Consider the following 12,314-nt stretch of genomic DNA (forward strand, 5'->3'; position numbering starts at 1 on the left):
TGTAAAGGTGATTTTCGTGTGGGTATTAGAATTGATACTGAAATTTAAGATTTATATTTACAAATTTTGAAGAAGTTTACAGGTTTGTTTACTTATTTGGATGTTTTATATTTTTTTGGTTATTTTTTATTAGTTAAATTTTTGTAATAAATTATCTAGGATATATTTTTCTCCTTGAATTCTATGTATACACACATTTGAATGTAATGATACTTATTTTCTTGGTGTTAAGATATTTTATCATTATTCACAGGTGTAGTAGAGGAATAAAAGAAAATAAATGACAAATTAAGATGGATGTTGATCAAACTAAGGTGCTATTAAAGACCGTGAAAGCAAAAACTATGTAGCATGGACTCAAGGAAGATGGTGTTTTAAAAAAAAATGTGATATGTAATTATATGTAACTTTTGATACTAATAAAGCTTGTGGAAGATTTTTTAAATTATAATAATATAATTGTTGAATCTATTTTGGATTTTTCTTTTAGTCTTAATTATATTATAGAGATTTTTGTGGTTAATAATGCTTATGTTTGTATTCTTTAATGAATATTTGTAATTATGGCTAAATCTAAGTATAATTATAAAAAATTGACTAATATTCACTTTTCATTTCTAATTCAATTGAGCATAACCTATGCATTTTGTAGCAAAAAGAATATATTTTTAGCCCCGTCACAAAAATATTTGTGGCAAACACTTCAGTGTATAGCTATATATTTTTTATTTGGTAGCTAAATACAAGTATTGTTAGCACGAGATTGAAATACGAAATAGCCATAAAGTTTAAATTATCATATAGCAAATAAATCAAATTTTTTTGTCACAATAGAAAACATTGTAGCTATAATATAAAAATTACTACGAGTTTTATTTGTCGTGACAAAAAAATAAAATTATTTGTTACAAATATATATTTCGTAGCAAGAATTTTTTTTTATCATCACAGTTGCAACATAATATATTTTGTAGCTGTAAGTATTAGCAGTTAGCTGCGGACTATGTAAAGTCCGTAGCTAACTTTAATTACGCCACTTCTTGCTAAATGCTACGAAAAAAAATTGATGATTAAAGTATTTAGCCATGAAATTTTTCATATTTAGCTACGATATATTCTAAAGCTATATATGCATTTTCTTGTAGTGAATGGAATGGTATGAAGGCCCATATGAATAATCTCTTATAAAGAAAAATGAATGATATCCTTAAAAACTCATTTAATCGTGCAAGCTAAAAACTTTGATAGGCATCATTAGACTTGTTTCTGACAAGGACTTGATATTAACAATCAATTTCAAGTGAATCATCTTAGTTTTCTTATTATCTAGTAGACTAGTACAACTTGATTGATTGTTACATTTTAATTCCATTATTTAGTGTTCAACGCAAACATTTAGATGCCTTGATGTTGTGTGGGATCATGTGGTGTGCAAAATCGGCAAAGCAGCTTATGAGTGCATTTCTTTTGAAGCTTAATTCTAGTCTAGTATATAGTAGGGATATTAAGAATTTAGATAAAGGTTTTACTTATGCAAAACAATATTCTTTAGCCATAATTATAGGATTTGGCTCCTCTCTAGTGTTAAATCTCTCCGGTTTGTCGATTGCACCCTTAATTAAATCTCTCCAGTTTATCGATTGCACCCTTAAAATCATGACAAATATCCCTATCTTAATCTAATAGTTTAAATTTATTTTATTAACTAAAAGCGTTTAACTACAGTAAACATTTCTCTTCTCACCTTACTTTAAAAAATCTTCCTTTTCTCTCAAATCACAAATCTTTCCAGAATATTCATCAACTTCGCAGTCGTTTGCTACAGTGAAAAAAATCATCTTTAATTTTCTTCCATTTCTCTGCATTCCTCCATTACTGTTTTTTTTTTTTTCATTCTTTACATGTTAAAAAATGCCTTTACATTCTTTTCTTCTTCCTCATATTTAATTTTGCCATTTTCACACATTCCTTCTCTTTGGCTCAGTTGTATCTCGAAACAGATATAGAAGATTATATAGATCTTGCAAAATCCAACTTAACATGAATGATAGTGAGGTACGAAGGAGGGATTTCAAGAAAAATTAAATTTGGGAGAAACCAGGACTCATTACCCGAATGGTTCCATAAAATTGACAAAAAAAACTATCATAAAATACCACTCCACATATAAATTGAAACTAAAGTTCCTGAGAAGAGAAGGTAAAAGCATCAATTGGGTAATACATTCTGGGAAATGTCAATTAAAAATTGTGAGAGAAGTAGTAAAGGCATCAATTGAAAAATTATCAATTACTATAGGTAAAATATTTTGAAGACCCAATTGTCAATATCACAAACAAAGCCCAGTATCTATAGTTGCAACTTATACTGGTAATGATGAGATTGATTTCTGTTGAGTTTTAAATAAGCGAAAAAATGGAGATGTTTACTTCAATCTAATGGCAGAGAAGAAAAGAAATCATCACTTAGAGTGAGAGAAATATTTATCATGGTTAAATTTCTTTAGTTAATCCAACAAATCTGCACTTGTCATAATTTTAAAGGGATAATGGACAAATTGGAGAGATTTAACACTGGAGGAGAGCGTGCCCATAATTATATATACGGAAAGGTTCAAAAATACCTTTGAACTATTCGAAATAACTCAAAAATGTCATTCATTTAATTTTTGGCTCAAAAATACCCCTCTGTAAAATATTTGACTCAAAAATATCACTTCCTCTGACGGAATTCGAAAAAGGAACAAAAATATCCCTTAACTTTCTGAAATGGGTCAAAAATACCCCTGTTAAATATTTGACTCAAAAATACCCCTCCCTTAACGAAATTAAATTATTTCGATTATTTCGTTAATTTATATAAAGTTCATTGTTTAATTTATATTTCGTTAATTTTTTTAAGTGAAAATTTATATTTCGTTAATTTCTTTAAAGATTAAAAAGATGTAAAGTGAAAATACCTTTTTAGAATAAATGTATATTTATTTTCCAAATCAAATTCAACCAATTTATATGATAATTCAAATACTTTTTTTCATTATCTTATTTTTAAAATTAAAAAAATATTTTTATGTAAACAAATTAAAGTATTAGGGATAAAAAATTATAGTTAGGATTTAATTCAATCGAAATAATTTAATTTCGTTAAGGGGAGAGGTATTTTTGAGTTAAATATTTAACAGAGGGGTATTTAACGAAATTAAATTATTTTGATTATTTCGTTAATCTATATAAAGTTCATCATTTAATTTATATTTCAGTAATTTCTTTAAGTGAAAATTTATATTTCGTTAATTTATTTAAAGATTAAAAAGATGTAAAGTGAAAATACCTTTTTAGAATAAATGTATGTTTATTTTCCAAATCAAATTCAACCAATTTATATTATAATTCAAATACTTTTATTTCATTATCTTATTTTAAAATTAAAAAAATACTTTTATCTAAAAAAAATTAAGTATTAGGATTAAAAAGTTAAAGTTAGGGTTTAATTCAATTGAAATAATTTAATTTCGTTAAAGGGAGGGGTATTTTTGAGCCAAATATTTAACGGAAGGGTATTTTTGAGCCAAAAATCTAACGACGGACATTTTTGAGCTATTTCAGATAATTCAAGGATATTTTTGAGTCTTTTCTGTTATATATATATATATATATATATATATATATATATATATATATATATTGTAGTATATTTTATTTAAAGTAGTACATATACATTGAATGGAGCATATATATGTGTATATATCTTCTATAGACGTGTATATTTAACGTATACATGTGTATATGTTTTATAAATTAGTATATAACTATATAACTATATATATATATATATTGTAGTATATTTTATTTAAAGTAATACCGGGCAATTTTGGTTTAAATCGAAAAAATAAAAAAATCGAACAGAAATTTAATTTTGGTTTGTTTTTTTTATTTTTTGGATTGGTTTCAGTTTCAAATTTTAAAAATTTGGTTAAACGGTTTGGTTTTGAATTTACAAAAAAAGAATTCGAATAAACCAAAAATCAAAATTATATAAATAATATATTATAATATATATATATAGATATATATAATTTAATTAATATGTAAATATACTAAAAATATAATCTGATATAACATATAAATATATAAATTATAATCATTTAGTAACCCTAAATCCTAATATACTGCTTTGCTTTAGACCCTAACATTAACGTGAAGGCTGCAGCAGCGCTCAACCATCCTCAGTTCGTCAATTCATTTAAAATTTCAACATCATCAACGACAGTCGTTTGCTCAGTTCGTCACTGCCGTCGGCAGTCACTGTCGAGTGCGGCCCCTGCCGTCACGCCAACGGCGATGACTCAGCGAGGTCGATATTTATGGTTATTTCATGCATGTCGAATTAATTATATTTGGGAATGAAAAATAGGTTTGAAAAAAAGATTATTTTTCTAGAAAAATCACCAATTTTAAATGCTCACTACTTTAATTTTTAAAATCGAAATAAAAATCTGAAATAACCGAACCTAATGTGTAAAAACCAAATCAAACCGAAATAATTTTGGTTTAGTTATGGTTTTCATTTTCATTCACTTACAAAAATTATTTTTTTTAATTATCTTTTCTTTGTTTGTTCATCATTTGCTTGTTGTTCCCACTTTGTGTTGTTTTTTAGTTGGAGGGAGGTACGTATAACTTTTGGATGAGATAATAAAATCATTATTAAAATAAAATTGTATTCTATAGAGTGTTAAAACTAAGTAGAAAAATTATTTTTATTTATGAATATCCTATTTACAAAATTAAAGCTTGTATGCAATTTGTTTTCGAATTTTAACCAATAAATATTTTTTTGAGTTAATGGAGTAGTTTTTTATAACTAAAATTATTTGGAGGTATATTATTATTTTGATAAATTGAAAAGCAGTAATTCATATTGAATAAATTGAAAATTTAGAAAAAAATTTAAAAAATTCGAGGATATTTTTGTAAATAATAATAAAATTTATAAACTAATTTATTTGAACAAATTTATTAGTGCAAATATAAAAAATAAAATTAAGAAAATAAAAAAATGTTTAAAAGAATTTGAGGGATATTCTTGTCTTTACACATACTAATTCCGTGGTATTAAAACTCATGTATTACTAATACCACCATATGTGATCTATTAGTAATACACCCTATAATACTATGTAAGGTATATAACCAATACATGGTATTAGTAATACATTGATCCAAAATTCTACCAAACATATTATTAATTAATACCACACTTACTACATGGACTATTTCTCCTAATACGGTCTACCAAACGACCCCTAATTGTTTAATGATGAAGACACATGCATAAATAATCAGCCAATCCAGGAACTTCAGAGTTAGCAGAAATCTAATCCTTCCCAGTAAAGGATAAATAATCAATCATTTAGAAACTTCAGAGTTGGTAGAAGTCTAATTCTTCCCAAAGGATAAGTCTTCTAAGAGTCCAACCTTTGTAGAACCTTTCCAAACATTATCATCAAATAATTTATATAAACTAATTATATATACTTTCTTTGTCCCATTTTATGTGTTGCTACTTGATCGGACACGGAGTTTAAGAAATAAGAAAAGACTTGATGGTGTTTATCAAATTGTCCTTTATTAAAAAATTACTAATACTATCTTCAAGTAAGTGGGTTCATATAAGTGGGACCAATAAATATAAAAGTGAAATTGTGTCTTTAAATAGTTACCACATAAAGAAATATGAGATTCTTTTTGGGACGAACTAAAAAGAAAATAATGATACATAAAATGAGATGGAGGAAGTACTTTATTATGTATAAATATAAAATTAAATTAGTAATGTGTGTACCTCACTTAATGAAAATATAACACTTGAAAGGATTTTACTACTTTTATTTCTGCTAATCAAATGGGGAGCTGCAGATGAGAATGAGCATAAAAGACTGTGCAGTCGATGAGAACAGAGAGAGACTATTTGTTTGTGATGCTAGTGTTCTGCTAGATGTTGTTGGTGTTGTTATAAAACTTTAAAGAATACACCACAAGATCAAAATTCACAAGTAAATCAATAGACACTGATAAACAATGTAAAAGAATGGTTGGAACACTAACCTTTATACATAGTAATAACTTTTGAAGAAGACAAGGTATTCTAGATTACTCTTTCTGATGTTCTTTATCTGAAATGGAGAGAAAACAAAAAAAGTGTTGTCTTCTGATTTAGTGACCATGCCTATTTAAAATTTTGAAGTGCCTTTTCATGTCAAAAGGTAACTTTTCTAATAAGTCACTTTTCTAATAAGTCTCCATCAGACTTTAAAAAAGATCCATGAGTTTTTTATAATTTCAATTAAACCTATACTAATAAATATTTACTTTCAGCCCCCAAAAATTTAATACTTTATTAGATCATAAATTGGAATTCTTTAGAGATAACATATCTATGTATAATATATTAATACGTGAGTCTACAAAATAGAAATTACTAACAATCTCCCATTTGGACCACATTATTCCTGTATAATTGTACATAGATGAAACTTTAGTGCGCACAAACTTTTGCTATCTTGATTTAAATATCTCAAAAAAATCTGGTTCATTAATATTATCCATATAGGATCAAAGCGGTCTTCGTAACATATATTCGAAATTAAACCTATCAGTGATCACAAATATCAACAATACCAATGACATAGATTAAATACAAAATGTACATGTAAAATTGAAAGCAATTAACTTTGAATAGAAAACCAAACTTAAGTTTTACAATTACTGAAGCCAAATATATATATAAACACACAATACATGTGTAGTGATTGAATCTATTAAGGTTATCTAATTGATAACTATCAAGAGTATCCTAAGAGAAATCAAACACTTAAGTCTTTATCCGAACAGTCCCCCGCAAGTGTAGTTGTGGGCCAACCACTGCAAGCTTGTCTCGAAGAAATTGAAAGAGTCTTCTTGATAAGCTCTTAGAAAGAACATCAGCCACTTGGTCGATTGAGTTGATGAAACGAACCTCCAAGTCTTTAGAAGCCGCCTTTTCTCTCACGAAGTGAAAATCCAATTCAATATGCTTAGTTCTAACATGAAATATTGGATTGGTAGTGAGATAAGTGGCAGACAAATTATCACACCAAAGTTTAGGAGCATTAGGAAGTGTAACGCCCAATTCTCTAAGGAGATGTTGAGGCCAAGTCAATTCAGCAGCTACAGCAGCAAGACCTCTATATTCAAATTCAGTGCTAGATCTAGCAACAACTCGTTACTTTTTGGATGCCCAAGAGATTAAATTAGAACCCAAGAAAATACAATAACCATAAGTCTATCTCCTATCATCAGGACAACCAGCCCAATCCGTGTCAGAGAAGCCATTTAGAACCATTTTAGAAGAGGGATAAAAAGTAAGACCAAATTGCAAGGTACCCTTGAGATAACTTAGAAGCCGCTTCATTACGGTGAAGTGAATATCTCTTGGATCAGACATAAATTGACAAAGTTTGTTGACAACAAATGAAACATCAAGTCACATGATTGCGATATATTGTAACATGCCGGCTATGCTCCTATACAATGCTGGATTAGAGAATGAGGGGCTTCCATGTTGAGATAATTATTGACCACTTATCATAAGAACTGAAATAGGTTTGGCTCCATTTATTGAGGCCCTCGAAAGTAGATCACAGATATATTTGGACTAACTCAAAATTAGTCCAGAAAAGCAACGTGTGACTGCTATGCCCAAAAAGTAATGTAATGGTCCAAGGTCCTTGAGAGCAAAGGCAAAAGAAAGGTAACCAATAAGAGTAGAAATGAACTCATTAGAGCTACCTGTGATAATAAGATCATCAACATAAATGAGCATAATTGTAGGATGGCCGCTGCAATTATGAATAAATAAGGAAGTGTCCGACTTGGATGTAACAAAACCAACCTCAAAAAGAGAGGAACTAAGTTTCTCAAACCAAGATCTTGGGGATTGTTTGAGTCCATATAAGGCTTTGTGGAGATGACATACATGATTAGGATACTTAGGATCTACAAAACCTATAGGTTGAGTCATATAAACCTCTTCATGTAAACGTCCATGGAGAAAAGTATTTTTGACGTCAAGTTGTTGAAGAGACCAACCCCTTGATAGAGCCAATGATATAACAACTCGAATAGTAGTCGGTTTTACAACCGGACTAAATGTATCATGATAGTCAACTACAGTTTCTTGACTAAACCCCTTAGCGACAAGTCTTGCCTTGTAGCGCTCAACTGAACCATCTGGATTAAGCTTCAAATTGTAAATCCATTTGCATCCAACAATATTTTTGACAGTGAAGGAGGGAACTAAGGACCAAGTACTATTTTGAGTAAGGGCATTATACTCCTCTTGCATGGCTTTCCTCTAATTCACATCCTTTTTGGCTTGAGAGAAACAAGTAGGTTCAATAGGAAGGGATCAAGGAGAGAGTGGGTACCTAGAGGCCGATTTATCTTGATATGACATGCTCTTGGCCTTAGCTCTAGTGATCATAGGGTATGGAACAAAAGAAGTACTTGGCTTGGATGAAGTAACTACTGGAGGTGAAGAATTAATATGTACATTGCACGATTGCTGTACATTATGAGAGGAAGCAATATTGGGAGTAAGTTGTGGTGGAGAAGAAAAACTACGACAAGGTGCAACAACTGGTAATGAAGGAGGAAGTGAAGAAGCATATGGCAAGGTCAGGGACGACAAAGATGGAGACAGTTGGACAACAACTTTGAAGGAAAAATATGACTCATCAATAATCACATGTCTTGATATGTATAATCGATTAGTAGGAACGTGCAGACATTTGTATACCTTGTGATGAGCACTATATCCCAAGAAAATATATTGGAGAGACCTAAATTCTAATTTGTTAGAGTTGTATGGTCTCAAATATGGGAAGCAAGCACGACCATGCACCCTTAAGAATTTATAATCTGGAAATTTTTCAAATAACTTTTCAAAAGGAGAAATATTATCTAAGACCAGAGTAGGTAGTCTATTGATAAGATAAACGACAGATAAGAATGCATCATCCCATAGTTCAAAAGGCAACGAAGAATGAGCTAACATAGTTAAAATGTTTCAACTATGTGACGATGTTTGCATTCAACAGTGCTATTTTGTTCTTATGTGTGGGGACATAAAACTTGATGAAAAATGCCATGTTGATCAAGAAAAGTAGAAACCTTTCTGTATTCCCCACCCCAATCAGATTGCAATACCTTTATTTTCCTCTCAAAATAGTTTTCTACTTGTGATTTAAACTTCAAAAAATATGGAATAGACTTCACTTTTGGAAATCATGGGAAATAACCAAGTGCACTTACTGTAATCATCAACAAAAATAACATAATATCAAAATTTATTATTCGCAAGATAAAGAGCCAGTCCCCATACATCAGAATGAACTAAATCCAAAGGATACATAGCTACCAACTCAGACTGTGAAAATATCAATTTATGACTTTTCCCAAACTAACACGATGAACAAATGTGAGATAAAGAGCTACTTGAAAGTGGTAGATTAAGTTTCCTAAGAACACGAGTACCAGTTTTGATTGACGCATGACCTAAGCGATTATGCCAAAGCTCGACTCTTGACTTTGAGGAGAGTAGAATCTATGGTTGTATATTTGCTGCTCTAAGATAAGATGTAGGAGGTACTTAAAGTTTATACAACCCATGCTCAGGGTTTCCCCATAGAAGTAGTTTCCCCATTTCTCGATCCTTCACAAGAAAAACACGACGGTGAAATTCAAAGTAGACATTATTGTCAGATGTAAATTGAGCAACACTAAGTAGATTCTTAGTTATAGCAAGAATATGTAACACGTTTCTTAAACATACTGGACGAGGAAAACAAGGTAAAATTGAATCACCAATATGTTTGATAGATAAACCTTTACCATTTCCAACAACGATCTGATCAACCCCACCATATTCTCCTCGAACGTTTATGTTCTGTAAGTCATTAGTTATATAGTTTGTTGCTTCAGAATCAAGATATCACACTGGATCAGTAATAAAGGATGGTTGAGCCAATAACGCTGCCATTTGATTCTTTGAATTTGCCTGGTAAGCATGATCAAAGCGATGGTAATAATTAATTGCTGAATGGCCAAACCTGTTACAAACTTGACATTACACTGAATCACCAGATTGCTGATTAAAATTATGGTGTTGGGTCGTTTTATAACAACCTCTGCGACCACGTCCCCTACCATTTTTATTGTGGAAATTGTTTAGAGACTTCTTGTTACTGCCATCATTCTTGGGACCATTGTGGAAATAGTTATTGTTAGAATTTTGGGTAGCAAGATTAACTTGAGCTAAGTTTTGCTCAACAACTTGCATTTTTTCAAGCCTACACTCATGGCTAAACAAGAGACCATGAAGGTCTGTAAGTGTAATAGGTTCCGATCTAGCAGTTAGAGACACCACTAATGCATCATAGTCCAAACCAAGACCTCCAAGAATATGAAGAATTAAATTATATTCTTGAATAGGTTGTGCAGCAACAACTAAGTTATCAACAAAAGTCTTCATTTTTTAAAGATAATCAACCATAAACATGGATCTTTTCTTGGTTGTTTGCCGTTGTAGGCATAATTGCATGATTCTTGTGCGAGATTAAGAAGCATACATATTCTCTAATGATTGACAGACACCTCTAGCAGTAGTACTCCCAACAACTTGAGCCAATACTCCTTCAATTAAGGATGACAAAATTTAACTTAGAAGTAACTGATCTTGTTTTAACCAAGCCAAATATGCATGATTCAAAATAGCTCTTGCCTTATCCGAATTCGTGTCTCTCGATGAGCCTGCAGTGAATTTGGGAGGGCACAACAATGATCCATCTATGTAGCCTTCCAATTCATGACCACATAAAGCAGGAAGGATTTGAGATTTCCACAACACAAAATTATGACGATTTAATTTGATTAAGTTAGAAGGAGAGAAAAAATTATTATTTGATGACTCATTTGAATTGGATGGCTGGTGATTGAAGGAAGGGCCATGGTGATTAGACGTGAGTCTTGTGTATTCCCTGATACCATGAAAGCAATTAACTTTGAATAGAAAACTAAACTTAAGTTTTACAATTACTGAAGCGAAATACATATACACGATACGTGTGTAGTGATTGAATATATTAAGGTTATCTAATTGAAAACTATCAAGAGTATCCTAAGTGAAATACAATACTTAAGTCTTTAACCAAACAAAAATGATCTAAATCATGCCTATTTTCAACTGGTCCAACTTTATGACTTTAATGATCCAAAATCACTTTCTTATACTTTATGTAAAACTGTAATAGAAAGTTAATATCTTTATTATTCAGAGTCATCAATAAATGCATGAAATTCATAAAATTACAAAACTTCAGTCTGTACAGAATATTAACCTTAACATGTTGAAAGCATAAATGAGATAACAGATTTTCATTAAAATGACTTATCATCAAATCTAACAACACCCATATGAGCCACATGCCTATAAAACACTTTAGATGACAAATCTTTCGTAAGCGAATTTGTAATCATCAAGTTTATACTAATATGCTCAATCGACACAAGACGACTCCGAACCCTTTCTTTTACAGCCAAAAACTTAATGTTCATATGTTTTGACTTTGACAAACTTCAGTTGTTCTTCAAATATAATTCAGCAGACTTATTATTATCATAATAAATTTCAATGGTCTTTCAATTCCACCGACTATTTGTATTTCATTGATAAAATTTCTTAGCCATATTTCCTGATTTAATGCTTAATAGCAGGCCACAAATTCAGCTTCCATTGTAGAAGAAGCTATTAATGTTTGTTTAATACTTTTCCAAGAAAAACCTTCTCCAGACAACATGAAAACATAACCTGATGTAGATCTCTTACTATCAAGACATCCAACAAAACCTGAATTGATATATTCTAAGATCTTTAAGTGATTCGATCTCCGATAAGTGAGCATGTAATCTTTAATTCTTTGAAGCTACCTCATAAGCCATTTTGCAGCTTTCCAATGATCTATTCTTGGGTTATATAAATATTAGCCTAACATTCCCACTGTGTATGCTATATATGGACGCGTGCAAACTTATATGTATATGAGACCTTCCACTGCTGATGCGTATGGAATCTTGTCCATCTCTTTCTTCTCTATGTCTAAATTTGAACATTGATGCAAACTAAATTTATCACTTTTTGACACAGATGAGTCACCCAGAGCATAATTTTGCTTGCCAAAGCTACTTAGCACCTTATCTATGTAAGTTTTTTGTGAC

General features: G+C 30.4%; 1 protein-coding gene across 1 annotated transcript; it reads right to left on the bottom strand.

The window, feature by feature from the left end:
- Positions 1 to 9,690: 9,690 nt before the first annotated feature.
- Positions 9,691 to 10,572, bottom strand: LOC124896631. Its single transcript, XM_047408232.1, has 3 exons — positions 10,227 to 10,572; positions 10,039 to 10,136; positions 9,691 to 9,987 (listed from the first exon to the last, which is right to left on the bottom strand). Exons 1-3 carry the CDS (start codon positions 10,570 to 10,572, stop codon positions 9,691 to 9,693), a joined length of 741 nt encoding a protein of 246 aa, XP_047264188.1.
- Positions 10,573 to 12,314: the final 1,742 nt, after the last annotated feature.

Source organism: Capsicum annuum, chromosome 3 (genome assembly GCF_002878395.1).
Source record: "Capsicum annuum cultivar UCD-10X-F1 chromosome 3, UCD10Xv1.1, whole genome shotgun sequence".
Classification (NCBI taxonomy): domain Eukaryota; kingdom Viridiplantae; phylum Streptophyta; class Magnoliopsida; order Solanales; family Solanaceae; genus Capsicum; species Capsicum annuum.

What these genes read in the sequence shown, in the direction of transcription:
- LOC124896631 (XM_047408232.1), bottom strand. Translation starts at nt 10,572, where the DNA reads ATGAAGACTTTTGTTGATAACTTAGTTGTTGCTGCACAACCTATTCAA. An exon ending in TAGGGGACGTGGTCGCAGAG is followed by an intron (nt 10,137 to 10,226) that starts GTTGTTATAAAA and finishes TTGGCCATTCAG; the next exon opens with CAATTAATTATTACCATCGC. An exon ending in CATCCTTTATTACTGATCCA is followed by an intron (nt 9,988 to 10,038) that starts GTGTGATATCTT and finishes AATGACTTACAG; the next exon opens with AACATAAACGTTCGAGGAGA.